Here is a 15708-nt window from a genome sequence, read left to right on the forward strand (position 1 = left end):
TAATTGTGTGTGAATTGTGATCAGTGTTGCCAAATGTGAATAAAAAGAGTAGTGTTTCCAACTGGGGTGTATTTTCTCTAAATTTGTATAGATTTGAATAGGTGAGTTGTTAAAGCGTTAGTGTTTAAAGTGAATGGTCCAGGGGTTCGGGGTATATGTTTTTTAGTAACGCACCGGCGTTGACGAAGAAAACTTCGTATAAATTTCGTCTAAACCGGAAGTAGATAAGATAAGAGATAAGGAAGTAGATAAGATAAGGGGGTGGTGTGTTTGTTAATTGGTCTGGGCGGAAATGATAAGTGGATCGAGAGGAGAATAATTGTGTATGAATTGTGATCAGTGTTGCCAAATGTGAATAAAAAGAGTAGTGTTTCCAATTGGGGTGTATTTCCTCTAAATTTGTATAGATTTGAATAGGTGAGTTGTTAACGCGTTAGTGTTTAAAGTGAATGGTCCAGGGGTTCGGGGTATATGTTTTTTATTTAAATTTTGTTGTGAAAGATGTGAAAATGGAATGTGTATATATTGATTTCCCAAAAAAATGGATTGAGAGGAGCAGAGTGTGAACAGTGTTGCCAATTGGGAAGAGCAGTGTTGCCAACTCAGATCGGTGATTTCCGAGTCACGTGATTCAGTGATTGATTTATTGATGATGACGTCATGGGAGTAGATTTCACAAACGTGTCACGTGATTAAATTCTTGATTGTGATTGGTTATGTTGGGATGGTCCAGGGTTCGATTCCCTGTTGGGTTTTTTTTATTGAGAAATTGTGTGAAAGATGTGAAAATGTGTATTGATTTCCGATATACTGTTATTGGAATAGGGTGTGGGGTGTTGAGGTGATTGATGGGAGTTGGTTATTTGTAATTTCGATGGTTGGCACAATTTTCCGAGCAGAACATGCTGGAACATGCTCGAACATGCTTATGAATGGAGGACAGGAATGAACATGTTTGGGGCGTTGCCTTTTGGAGGAAATGACGTAGATGGGAGAAGGTATAAATAGTGGGTCGAGGCGTGATCGGTGTGTGAGAGAATGGACGAGTGCGGTACAGGATTGTTGAGTGGAGGACTGAATTTTTACGAATACAGTTACGAAGAGTTCTGGGAAATTGTCCGTTCTTGCGGTGACCTGGACCGTGACAGCACTGCCCTGAACCGCCTGTTGGGTTATTTCCCGTTCATGTACGTAGGGGTACGTGAAACTCCCTGGTGCGGTTGTTACACGTTCGACGATTCTGGAAACGGCGTTCACCAATATTGCGAGACGCTGAGGGAGATAGACGAGAGGAAAAGAAGAGTGGACGAAGAAGCAGGATTCCCGAGCCACAAATGTATGTGCGAACTGATCCACAGGAAGGATGAGCGTAGTGTCCATGAAGCTTTGAAGGGTAGAGTGAAAGAGTGGCTTGTTCTGCTGGAGAAGAAAAATTCTGTATGGTGTTCTGCATGCAATCGTACTTTGTTGAGTAAATTAGCAGGACACCCCTGTTTCCGAGTGAGTTGTTCACCAGATATCTGTCAACAATTGTTTCCTGACGATCTCGATTGTGACCTGGATGAATGTCTATCACCGCTAGAACCTGCAACACCGTCACCCACAGTATCAGATTGTTTTCCATTGGATGACATATGAGAGTGTTCGGTTACCATTCTCGGGTGTTCCATAACGGCCGATATACTGTCGATTATGTGTCAGTGAATAATAGATACCACACGTATAAAAGGTGGCCGATAGGAATACGGCAGACTCCAGAAGAATTAGTTACTGCAGGTTTTTATTATTCAGGATTTAGTGATAGAGTGACCTGTTTCCATTGTTTGTACACAGTGTGCGAATGGACATGTAAAGATTGTCCGATTATAGAACATTACAAGTCGATACCAAGCTGCAAATACATACAAAGTGTTGCAGCGTTACATCGTGATTCGAAAAGTTGCAGATACTGTGACTGTCCAGAATCAGTGAAGGAAGACTCCCCAAGTGTGGATTCTGTGTTTATGTGCAAGATATGTTTTGAAAAACCCTGCAGTGTTGTAATTCTTCCGTGCCGTCATTTTGTATCCTGCGGAGTTTGTTCTTCTCAATTGGATAAGTGTGCCATATGCCGAGCCAGCATTGAAGACACAATCACAGTGTTTACCTGTTGAACTATGGGTGTGTGTTTTCTGGATGTTCAGGGTCTTCGAGGGAGAGATGGTGAATTTGTGTGGAAAGAAGTGCGGGTATTGAAATATCCTTTTGAATGTACATTTGACTTTTTGGTGAAACCCCCGTACGGTCTACATTTAGTGAGTGAAAAGTACCGCCGTACAAATTACTGGCTGCGGGACTTCAAACACGGACTTGACTGGGAAAACGGTTGGGTCCCCTATGAGAAATTAGGTGATCTTTTATATTCTGTACTTCCACAAGGAACAGTGTATGTTAAAGGTACGGAAAAAGTGGTACTTGTGGAAAAGTGCATCGGGGAAAAAGGACTCAGGAATGTATTTGTACAGAACATGGAAGATCTTGAATGTCCTAAATTGAACAGTATACATGTGATGGGGAAAAAATGCAGAGACCATACTCGATGTAGAAACCCGAGGAAAACCTGTGCAGTTGAAAATACCTGGAAAATGTATGATTTTTATTGTAATAATAATATAACAAATAAAAGATGTTGAATATTTAAAATGTTTTATTTATAGAGAAAGGTTTACAACAATTTCTAGGTTACAAAATTTATAGAAAGGTTTACAATTTCTAGTGTACAATACAAATAACAATACAATATGGATGCATGGTAAGTAACAGTTGATTTACAATGTCAGTGTGTGACCCCGATCGTTGACGAGATATATTTCGGTCATCAGTTCATTGTACCAGAGAATGTAGAAAGGATTCAGCAGATTTTCGGGTGGTTCCTTTTTGTCCGAATACATGTTCTTCATGATATTATGTACATAACCCTCCACGTAGGGTTGTATTTTCTGATAACGTTCCCTCATTAATTTTTTCAAAGGTTTCAGCAGTTTACATAGGAATATGTGCAGTTCATCGGGAGTAAAAATGAATGCATCCGGTGAAGAATGACGATACATAGAAATACAACGTTTTCCAAAAAAGTTTACTCCATTGATGGTAATATTTCCGGTAACCCAATAATCGAATCGTCGACCTGTATCGACGTAAGTTAGCAGATCAGATTGTATAGTATACAGTTCACGAATTTGTGCCAAATCCATATATACGGGTGATCTTCCCTGCTGCGAAAATTCCCACACAAGGTTGTAAGGGGAGTCTTTCTTGAAACCTATTGCCACATACTTGGTTTTTTCACTGTTCAGAAAGTATATGTTTGCAAGATAAAGATCCGTGCAGGCATCCACGTTATGTAGTTTCGAACATTCGTTGCTGTCTTGAGGCAAGTTGATTGCGTCAGGTATTTTTTCTTGATCGTTCTCCGTTGCCACATCCATTTTTTTGTCGGGTGATTTTTTGTTGCTGAGATTAGTTGTCTCGATCTCGAGTGGGAGGAGACGTTTGCGGGTCTTGCGAGTCATACGTTCCACGAGCTTTTCGTGTTTGTTCACAGGAACGTTCATAACAGGTTCCATGATGTTGTCACTAGAACTTCCCAGGAGACACTGAACAAGATACATCAATGCACAGATGTCTTATACATGCGTGTTACGTACACTCCCGTACTGCTTGGATAGAACGACACACTTGGGTTCCTCTAGGACACTTGCAGTTCGGTAAACGTTTGAAGATGTCATGGAAACGTTGTCGAATATATTCATCTTTATCGATGACTGGTGGAAAGGTTTGTATAAAATCCTTGGTTGTGATGTTACGTGCTTTGTAATAAGCATATACGCAGCAGTAATGTCCGCATGTTGTGGCAGATATCCCTTGTAAGGGGGTATTGTTGTAAGTCCAGACAGAGGAATGTCGATTCAAGAATGTTACAAATTCTTGGTAATACGGATGGAAACCGTATGAATCAAAATATTCGGCCACATTGTTCTTATCGAAATAGAATGCAACCCAGTGCGTCCCCTGGGAATCGGAAGTGTCTGTGTTTGCAATTATCAAGGCAGGGGTGCAGAACGCTCTAGGTAGAAGGTCTCTGGGGTAAACACCACAAAAGATTTTTTTGGATGAGCAGTTGCGAGTGAGGACGTGTCTGATCTGCGACGTATTCATCGTTGATGATAATATCCCTGTTTTTAGTCACTTGGATGAGACCGTTGTCCAAAGCGTGAAACCAAGGTGTACGAGTTTGCTGGAATAATGTTTTCGAAAAGTCGCTATTCCGATATTCAATCTTCAAAAACGGGTCGTCAGTTTTTTCCATCACAGCTCCGATGTTTCCTTCGCGACTGTACCGAGCCCACTGCGAGCTGATAACAGGAGTACATGGAATTTATAAACACTACACTAGTGAACGATGATATCTCTATTTTTTGTTATATCCACTGCAGCGTCGAATTCGGCATAAATAAGACAGGTTATATTTTCGGGTAGTTGAGGAGAAAACTGCATCTCCACTCCTAAGGTACCTTGTTCCTGAAGACTGGTGTGTGTATCGTTCCCTGAAAAATCTGATGTAATGTCGAAAATCAGAAAAAATGATCCATTTTGGAACATTTCCCTGGTGATCTGATGACCGAAATTACCGTGGTGGATACCTGTACCCGAAAAGAGTGTCTGATAGGCACGTGTCACCAAACCACCATTTCCTTCTGCTGTTATCCTCAAAGGTTCGTGAGGTATCAGTTCTCCATTCTTAACAAGCTGGAAAGAAGATAGATTAAAACTTCTAAAGTCAAACGGGTTTGTCTTGGCACTACCGAGATAACTGGAAGTGGACACCATAGCAAGTAGTACAACGTTCGGGAAAGGACCTTGGAACACATTATCGATGGAAATCTGCTGTGTCCCGGTAACGTAAGAGTAAGCTTTAATGATGCTTCTCGTGAAAGGGTAGTGAGCTGGAGCGTAAGAAAGTGCTTTATCTATAGCCAAACTTGTGGTAGGAGTAGGAATGACATGATTTATTTCGAGAACTGCCTTTAATATTCTTACTTTTACGGTAGGTGAATCTTGATCACCCCAAATGTAAAAGGAATCACGTGCCTTAATAAGTTCGATACGTACTTCAACACCGTTGACGAGGTATTTAGGTTGATTGAAGAAATCAATGTGGAGTCTTCCCATAACTTCCACTGTGGATGTTACTTCTGTAGGATTTCCGGTTGTCGGAATGTATTGGAAAAAATATTTTCTGGTAGTAAAACCCTTGTTTGCAGCATTAATTTTATCTTGCTGTCCTGGTGTGTCCAAGTAATACAAGGCGTTCGTGAGATGTGTGTTGGCAGCATCGGAACCGTAATTGGTGATCACTTCGAGGATTGGTTTATATGCATAATTGTTATCAGCAGATGTTACAGATATGCCATTGATCATAACGTTACATTGCGAAAACATAGTATTCTGGAGATAATTTATGACTCCGCAGTTTTTTGTGGTTGCATTGTCGGTTGGAGAAGCGCTCATGCGACTCCCATCTTGATTGACCATTTCAAGTTCCATACGTAGATAGCAAGATGAGAGATCGAGGAAATCTGTTCCCGTTACAGGTAGCACAAACAGAATTACGTTTTGATTATCGATGGAAACGATCGGTTTGTAGGTAACGGTGTATGTTTTTTCAACATTCTGCTGGATAGGTTTTTTCTGGAACAGATCCAGTTGTGATATCATGCAAGCGTTATTCTCCATTATTACCCAAAAATATCTTTGACGGTGTTTTTCTGTTTATTTCCTCGTTTGCGGGTTTGTCGACGTTTTGCAGATGTACCACCTTTCTTTCGAAGTGTTGAGGTACGGGTGGCCGAGTGTTTTAACATCGAATGAGTATTTTTTCTTGTTGATCTCATTCTTATACCCGATCCTGCCAGAGAATCGATTTTCTGTTGCGTTTTAGTTTTAAGATTTTGACCTGCCTCGCGTATTCTTTGACGTACAATGGTTTTCGGAGTTTGCTGCGTTGTCGCCATATCGGTGATGATATTAGCACCGGTTTTTAAAGCTTCTCTGCCGATTGCTTTTGCGCCACTCCAGAGAAGAGGTTTCACCATTCTAAAAAGTCCTGCAAAAAGAGAACTCAGACCTCTCCCTTTCTGGATTCTATTAGAACGAAAAATGGGTCCAATTCCTCCATGTATTTGGTGAGTATAATAATCGACTTGTGAATACATGATGATTCATCTGGTTTTCGACATAGACTGAAATAAATGATGTTCTGTTGTTTTTTAAAAAGGTTTTTGTTTTCTACGAAAATGTAGAACAGCAATTGTGGGAACGGAGCTGCTTCTTAAAGGTATAAAATTTCCTTTTCTATCATTCAAGGCGATTTCTACCGTTTCAAAAGAACCTTTATCCAGAGGAACGTAATGAATTGGATCGAATGTGTGATGGGCTACTGGTACTATACAGGGTGTATCGATTTCAAAACATGGTTTTCGAGCAAGACGTAGAAGTCGTAACATTTCTTCACCAACCAATTGCTGTTTTACAATATCCGAATATATAAATATATAAGGATTTTTATCCACAGTGTTATTAGATGTTATGTGTGTAGAATAGATAGATTTCAATATATCGTACCGAAATTTAGCATAATCGTCCGTTACGTCGATTGGTGTCACTGTATTGTCCACAGGACCGTCCGATTCGGGGTGCGAAAGACCCACCTCATTCAGATATTTAACCAATGCTTCTTTAAAGTAGAATCGAAGATGAGTAGGCACAGCTACATTGGCAGGACTAGTTTTTAAAAAAGAGATAAGATCCTCCACCGTATAATTTGCTGCAGGAAAATAGAACGGCTGTTCGTTGATGTAGAGTGTGTTGTCCGTGGAAATGGATGATCCAGGTGAACCCCATTGCGGCTCGATTAGAAAATGCCAGAATTCCTTAAGAATGGTTTTTCGTATTTCTTGATCATCGGGAAGGGAATCTGCAATCGTGGTAATCAAATCTTTCGCATTTGCGTATGTTCGAACAGGAAAAGTCACCGATCCGAAATCGGTCTCCAGAACATTATCGTATAGAGTTGAATGGTGTAATTCTGCTAATCCGACTTCCCATAATTCGGGAATCAGATCGATACGTCTTGCAAGTTTTACTGTGAAATGGGTCAGCGTGTTGTCTGGAAAATATTTTTCCGATGCAGATGACGGGAGGTAGACGTAGAAATCGTCATCCATTCTCACCGAGTTAAAAAAACTCACTGAAACGTGGAAGGTGCATGTTTTGATATAAATATGTAATTTATCTGTTCGATAGCTGTTTTACCGAAGATGCCTTGATCCATGAGTCAAAACTGGGTGGGTAACCGAGCCAGCGAACGAGATATTCCAAATTTCGACCTTTACCGCGTGTTTTCAAAATTTTATCGATTTTATACTCTTCGTTAGGATCTGAATAAACTTTCTGAACTTCCTCCTTGTAGAATGTTCCTTTTACAGGTTCACCATTTAAATCGTCCAATACGTAAACTGGCGCAGGTGTACGTTGAACGATGGCATGAATTTTGAAGACTTCTCGAGACCACGACTGTTCGTAACCCTTTTCGAAATGTCCTTTAACAACCGAAATTCGTACCATATCCCCCACATTCAAATTTGAAGCTGGGTGTGAAATATGATCGTTATATCTGTTAAGATGTTTCCACACTGCATAAACGTTTGTCTCGTTTACGTCTCGAGGAGCCATTCCTATAGAACTATGGATAGTGTTATTGTAGCCATCGAGAAGTCGTGGTAGAATATCTATGTAACGTCTTGTCTGTTTCGAGGTGAAATATTTCCACATTCGCTCCTTTAACGTTCTGTTAAAACGTTCCACTACACTAGCTTTGACGGGGTGATTAGAGGCAGTAGAGAATTGTATCTGTTCTTTCTTTAGAAACGTCTGAAATGTGGAATTTGTGAATTCTGTCCCCTGATCAGTTTGCAGCGTGACAGGCTTCCTTTTACTCTCCTCGAAAATGTTCTTGAAAGCTTCGGTTACCGAATTGCTAGTTTTATTTTTCAGAGGTAATGCAAAGGCATACTTTGAAAATACGTCGATAACCGTCAGAAGGTATTTGAAGCCGTCGTTGTGTTTCTGTATTGATGTCATATCGTTAAGATCGGCTTCCCAGAGCATGTCAATGTTCCACACATTATAGTGATTTCGCGGGAACCTTTTTCGGGCATCTTTGTGGAGTGTATATGTTTCCTGATGCATCAACCATTTTTTCACCTCATCACGTGATATATTTTTATCTCTTACCGCTTTCCATAAACGATCCACGGATGAAAATGACGCACCATGTTTAGGATCGTAATATATTTTCGAGAGAATTTTATTATGCTTCAATTTAGGGACTCCCATGATAGATCTCTGCGTCTTCGACTTCTCCTTAAAGGAACGAGTTTGTATGCATCGGGTGTTCTCAGGAAGGGTTTAGTTTTTCTGGAAACGCGAACACCCGCCTTCTTCTTCTTCTTCTTTTTCTTGGGTTGCTGCTGGCTGTGAGAGGGCCCAGGAATTTCCGTTGACGATGATGTCGAATATGTCAACGTCCTAGGTTTCGGAAGTTCTGTTTCCCGACGCCCGTCTATTAGACGTTGCGCTGTGGATTGATATTCGTCGATGATATCCCGTAATTCCTGTCGCGTATTGTGCGGCAATGTTTCTGCCAGGTTTGGAGGGAAATACGATGAATCTGGCGAAACAGTTGAATCGTTGTTATCTTGAACGATGGGAATTCGTAATGGTTCCTTTGATTTTCTACTCAACCATAAATACTCGTCCAGTTCCTTTCTGTACAGACGCCATTTTTGATCGTCAGATATATCCTTCATTTTCATAATATCGTTCATTCTTTTATCCAGAATAGATAATTTCAGACTCGCAGACGATTCGGTGTTTCGAATGCGTTCTAGCTGTTCTGGCGACAGAACAACCATTTTCTTATAAACGGATGACATTTTAATGTGGAATAAGGGTTCCTAGAAGACCCGATAGCAATGAACCCAGAAGCAAAGGTAAAAATCCTCCTTTCTGAACTAGAATGTTTCTCCGTTTTTCGATATTCACTTTAGGTTTTACAAGATTACGTAAAACTGTCTTGTAAGGTGCCAGACGGCGTTTTGCAGACGGTTTAAGTTTTACGTTACCTTTTAAAACATTGAGACAGCATTCACTGATGAAACGAATTGTCTTTTTAGGTGCGGTCTTCAATAACGATTTACGAACTTTCGATGGAGAATTTTTCAGCACGTGTAAAAAGGGTGAATGTTTCTTGAAGGAAATATTATGTTTAGAATGTGAACTGGTACGTCTCTTCCTCGTTTTCTTCATCTCGATGTTTCAAGCATTCCTGAGGAAGATATGCTGTCGAGTAATTCTCGTTAAAAATATCTGTCTGATAACGTAGAGGATCCTGTGTTGACTGGGAGAGATCAATATACAAATAACTGAAAGGTTTTTTTGTTGCATCTATATATACTTTTTCGAGTTCCTTCATACGATGTGGGTGGAGTTGCCGTGCAAAAACAGTAAATTGGTTCATATCACGTGGATTTTTAAATATAACAAAATGTTTCACGTTCAGAGAAATATCCCTGCAATTTTTACCCTGATGAAAAAGATTTTGCGTTATGAAGACCACCGAGATATTTTTGTGGTGACTACCCTTTGTGAAAAGATCAGCAACTTTTTCTCCTTGAGCAACCATCATAAGATCATCCAGAATTATAAGAGTCGGAGTTTTACCATTCCACGATTCCCAATTAACAATACCCTTATGAAAATCTACGTCATACATTTTTTTCGGAATACTATTTTCCTGATCGTAACACCATACTATTTTTTTAATAGGTCCTTCAACAAGATGAACAATAGAAACGACAAGGTTTGTTACGAAGGTGGTTTTACCACTTCCTGATGCTCCACAGACCATCATTGTAAAAGGATGAACGAGTTTCGGAAACATTATGTTACACAAATTACTTTACGGGTTTTGTGCTCTGAGAGTTCTGTGGGGGAAATGATAGGTATTCATTCTGTTAACATAATATATATTTTATTCAGAATCAAATAAGCACATTTATAATATATGTTCAAGACTTTACTTTATACACAATGAACACAGGCATTTTATACAGAATCAGATTTACAATAATTGTATGTACAAGAAATATATTTACTTCATACAGAATCCAAAAGGATACGAGAGGTATTTATCATCAAAACATCGTTTCACCAAGACAGGTTGATACAGACGTGTTTCCAATGAACTGATGACCTGGAATTCTTTTGTTCGTCTAATTCGGAAAATATTCTCCACAACAACTTCATCTTTTCCATCTTTAACCATATCACACATTGTTTGAAAATTCACCAATGTCAAACTTGACACGTTCAGCGTGATACCTTTTACTTTGCAAATATATTCAGGTTCAGAAAAAGGTTTACATATTTTCAAACTGTAACATTTTGGCCCTGTTGACACAAATTCTTCACACACCGCATCCGAACCAAACTCCGTTAGTTCATCAGTCAGTTCACCAAGCGCATCACCTAATTGTGGCTGGTATTCCATCGAAGGGTTATCAATGTAGATTACAGAATCTGTGTCACAGTAGCACACTCTATCGCCTAACTTTTCCAGAAGTTCGTATAATTTAAGACGTGCATGGCAGGTTGTGAATGCACCGATGGGAACACTCACCTTGTCATTTTGTGGAGCAACCTCGGTGACATATTTCCAGTTTACCACTACCGTGTCCTGGTTGATAAATATAACTCCACCAATAATAATGTTCGGATCGGTTATCTTATCAAGGAAATCCTTAGATTCAGTGATGATTGTAGTTTGTGAGAGGTTTTCCCGTTGGCTGAACTTTCCCCACAAAGAATTCAGGCACAGTTTTGCGAGAGTGCGTTTACCGGGGTTCACCTTAATGTTATTTTCATCCAGCAAAATCCCCTCCCTCTCAAAATATTGCTGAATATAGGTTTCTTTATTCTTTTGCGTCTTACACCACATCGGCCATCCACTTGCTTCCTGTTTTATTTTCAGGAAGGTGTTCACATACCCCGTAAACAGCCCCCCCGTTTTTGTGGCAGGGTCATACACAGCTGTTTCATATTTCCATACTTCAGATACCGATAGTATGGTATAACCAAGAGAACATGCTTTACGCATTTCCGCTATCACCCACGTTCCTGAAAGTGCACGTTGTTCTACAGAATGTTGACAGGTACCTTCACATTTTAATTTTAATCCACATTCCTTGCACAAAACAAACATGAGTTTCTTGTTCATTTTTGTGGGTAATACAGGGTGAAGAAGTGTTTGAGGTGGGAGGACTTTACATTTTATAAAACCTTCCATGGCTAATATCTCCGGTACAGAAGGCATGGAATCTTCAAGGAATATGGTAGGGTGTCCTATTGGGTATACACAGTATTTGTTAACATAGGGGTAGAGACTGGTGAAATCATAGTATTTCAGCTGTTCACCCTCCTTGATTTTATAATAAGTTCTCACAGTCTCCACTCTACCACCATATAATGCATCACGAGGGTTTAGAGGTGTACACTGCACAACTGGATGTGATGACAAGTATTTATCAAGTTGTGGGTCAGCGTTCAATATTTTCTTAAAGTCACACTCCCACATAGTTACCACATTACATCCTTCAGACTGAAGAGCGCTGATTTTACGACATGTTGTTTCATATCGAAATGCTGCCGTGTTCACACGGTCGACATAATTGTTGTTTTGGGTTTTCTCCTGCTGGTTGCTACCATCCTCTTCTCCCACTTCTCTGTCAAACTCCGGATATACACACCTGTTTGTGGATATACATCGTGGACAGCCATGAAACCAGCACCCGAAAAACTCGTAACAGGTTTGTGTCTCTTCACGGAAACCGTCTACTTTGAAGCGTTCACCCAACACATATTTCTCACGGGTTCTCCCACCGTGGATGATTGCGAAATTGTTTTGCTCCTCGACATATGTTAACCATTTCAATGCAGCCTTCGACATTATGTCGGCATGGTGGTAACCTCCTTGGGGGATTATACCAATGCTCTCACTAGGCATGAACTGCTGTCTGTAGATTAATGAACATACGGATGCTATTGTAATACACTTTTGGAAGATGTCTATTTTGCTAATATCCATAAAATTCTGTCTTAATTTTAAACAACCCTGCCTCAATAGTGTCACGTCCTTAATGCAATATTCCAACAGCTGTTCTTTGTTGTTGAAAGGAACGTTGTTCTTGCGTTCGTTTTCGTACCATAGCATAAATTTAGTTTGATCTTCCACAGATTTCATGTGATCATATCCGTATGCTGAAGGCGGTGGCATTTCTCCTACATAATTTCGATGTTCGTAGGTATTCCACAAATGTGGATAATATCCTTTCTGCATCGGTAAGCCGAAGAGTTTGGAAAATCCAGCAAGGTTTGATTGAACGTAGTTTAAACTATCGATGAAATGTAGATTCTGATACTTCATGCTCATGATTTTCGTTCCATTCAAAACAATTCTAGCTGCCATTCCTCTTTCCAACATTCTGCGTAACAGAAATGTTGAGTCATATCCACGTGCATTGTGTGCACAAATAGTGACGTTATTGAATTTGTGTTGCAGTTCCAGGTACGATAAAAATGTATCGACTGGGTCATCCCAAAATACATATTGACGTATTCCGCAAACTCGACAAGGTATTGTTAAATCTTGTTGTAAATAACATGCATGACAGGCTGTTTGGATCACGATCAGATTTGGAACATGAAGAAAAGAATTGTTTTTTTCTGTATAAGGGACATCAGTGTAACATTCAAAATCGTAAAATATCAACAAAAATTTGGACCTTTGTTGGGGGTTCGGAATTGGTATGTAACAGTGATGGTTGATCGGTTTTACCTTTTTGCACGTTTTACAGTATTTTGCATTGCAGTCATGTTTCTTTTCATGTCTGTTACTTGTGAATACGATTCTGTAACATTTTGGACACTGCTGAATTTCACTACACACTGTACCATTTCGAAACGATGTAGACATATGCCTAGTGAAACATCCACGATCTTTGAATATTCTATGGCACGCCTTACACGTGATGGAGGTGTTAGATTGGGGTACGCATGGTGGTGTGGCACGGCACATAGAGCATATCTGTTTACAAGCGTGACTGTGTGGTTTACCAAATATCAACTCATTACACCCGCGACATTCCTGCGTTGCTGCAAATGCCCCAACACGATTAACAATAACATCAAAATGTTGCTGAACGTCATCATACAAGAGGTAGATGCATTTAGACACATTTTGTACTTGCCCCTCAAAGAGTATGTCTTTAGGATCTCGAAGACTGTTGTACACAATTATCTTATAATCGCTAAGGTATTGTTGGAATTTTCTGAGTTCAGGTATCCCACTTCCGATACATGCATCGGCTGTCAGATTCACACCAGCTTTAATCATCAGGTCAAACACAGGTTTTTGCAGTTTGAAACCGGCTCTGTAGGCATTATAGGCAGGATCTCGATCTGCATGTGCCTTCCCTATAATCAGAGCTTCAACCAAACACAAAGGCTTATCTCTATTTCGCACACGTACAACACTTCTTTTCACTGTTGAAGCCATGTGATTCGGGAGACAATACACACGTTTACCACCACCACCACCAACCGGTATGTTAACGTGGTCAGCTTTTAACAATAAACGGTCTGTAAAGTGAAAGGTCTTAGCACTCTGAAGTATTTTAGACAGAATATCCCAAACCATATCAGGTTTCAACTGATCACATCTATGCCATCCCACATAAATATCTTTCACTGTCACATCGGATACATTAGAAAGTGTGAGACCGATCTGATCACTATCCTTGGCACCTTTTTTCACATAAAGGAGTAAATTTTCCACACCCTCACGTATCCAGGTCTGGGGGTCTACATTTTCGGGTTGCTTGGAAAAACTAAATTCCACACGTTGTCCTTTAGCACGGAATTTTGGATAACTACGTTCTTGTATATTGTGGAATATAATGTTACCAATAGTTTGGTCCACCCAAGGCACATGCTTCCTTTTCCTACTCTTCTTACCTCCAGAAGACTCAGATGTAGGGTCAGGCACATTCTCGATCGAAGGCGTTGGATCAGGCCTCCATGAAGGTCCTGGTACAGGTTCAGGGGCATTTGGGGGTACACCACCTCCTTCTCCAAAATGTCCGGGATCGGGTCTCCAAGACGGTCCTGGTCGAGGCTCCATCCCAGGTGTGGGAGCACCATCCACTGCAATTTCTGGTGGTGAAAGAGGGTCGGATGCGCCTTGATGCGATTCGGAAGATGCAGTCCCCTTCGAAGACGTCCATTCTTCCCCGGAGAGCTCTGGTACGGTCGTTGTCACAGTTTGCAGCATCCGATCATACTCCTCTACTAAGGTGATCGTCTCTCCCAAGATGATCTTTTGCGCAATATGTAACAAAACTTCCTGGAGCTGTTTGGGTGTTTTGAAATACCCATCACGAAATAGCGCAAGCAACTCGTCACCGGATAACTGCCAGTACATGGTTCCACCACGATCGTATCACTGAGACTGTTTAGTGGAGGGGACAATGTGGTTTTATATGTAGACACGATAGCACATTCGCTTCCGGTTGGTTTTGCACTTCCTCGAGATAATTCGCAATCTTCTAACTAGGCAAGATAACACAATCACGCATTCTTCCGGTCGATTTGTGAACTACCTCGAAATAATTGAGTCTATCTATTTATTGTGCTTGAGGCGTAGAATACGAATATGGTGTCATTTGCGGTCTAGCATTTTCGGTTACCGAGATATCCGGGTTTGAAGTTTGAAGGTCATTTCAAGGTCAAGTTGTCCAATCGATAGATCTCGAGGCGTAGAATCCGAATATGGTGTTATTTCCGGTCTAGCACTTCCGGTTACCGAGATATCCGGATTTGAAGTTTCAAGGTCATTTCAAGGTCAAGGTCAAGGTCAAGGTCAAGGTCTCGGCCAAGGTCACGGCCAAGGTCAAGGTCACGGCCAAGGTCAAGGTCAAGGTCACGGCCAAGGTCAACTCAAGGTAAGGTCACGGCCAAGGTCAACTCAAGGTCAAGGTCAAGGTCATCTCAAGGTCAAGGTCAAGGTCAAGATGTATATGTAATATGTATATATATATACTCTGACATATGTGTGTGTGTGTTTGTGTGTGTGATATATATATATATATATATATACACTGTTATTAGCGGTCATTAACTTACGGTTACAAATATATATATACTGTTATTAGCGGTCATTAATTTACGGTTACAAAGGTATACGGTTTTACACTTTAACCATGAATTGTGTGTGTGTGTGTGTGTTAGTAGTGTAATTGGATTGTTTCAACGCAGTACTTGGCAGGTATCCCCTTTTTTTACCAATTGAATATCACTTTTTGACATATTTTGACAATTTTTTGTCGATGTTTTAGCGTTTAGCAATGTTTTTAGTACAATTTTCACTATACTCATTTTTCCCCCACTCGTACTTGGTAGGTATCCCCTTTTTTTACCAATTGAATATCAGTTTTTGACATATTTTGACAATTTTTTGTCGATGTTTTAGCGTTTAGCAATGTTTTTAGTACA

The 15708-nt window shown here is 40.3% G+C and overlaps 1 protein-coding gene across 1 annotated transcript; it reads right to left on the reverse strand.

Annotated features, from left to right (window-relative positions):
• Positions 1-10252: 10252 nt before the first annotated feature.
• On the reverse strand, positions 10253-14638 carry LOC145988157 (uncharacterized). The gene has a single exon (XM_083122988.1). It carries the CDS (start codon positions 14636-14638, stop codon positions 10253-10255), a length of 4386 nt encoding a protein of 1461 aa, XP_082979114.1.
• Between the last annotated feature and the right edge of the window lie 1070 nt (positions 14639-15708).

This window comes from Lepisma saccharinum, chromosome 5 (genome assembly GCF_977018435.1).
Source record: "Lepisma saccharinum chromosome 5, izLepSacc3.1, whole genome shotgun sequence".
NCBI lineage: Eukaryota > Metazoa > Arthropoda > Insecta > Zygentoma > Lepismatidae > Lepisma > Lepisma saccharinum.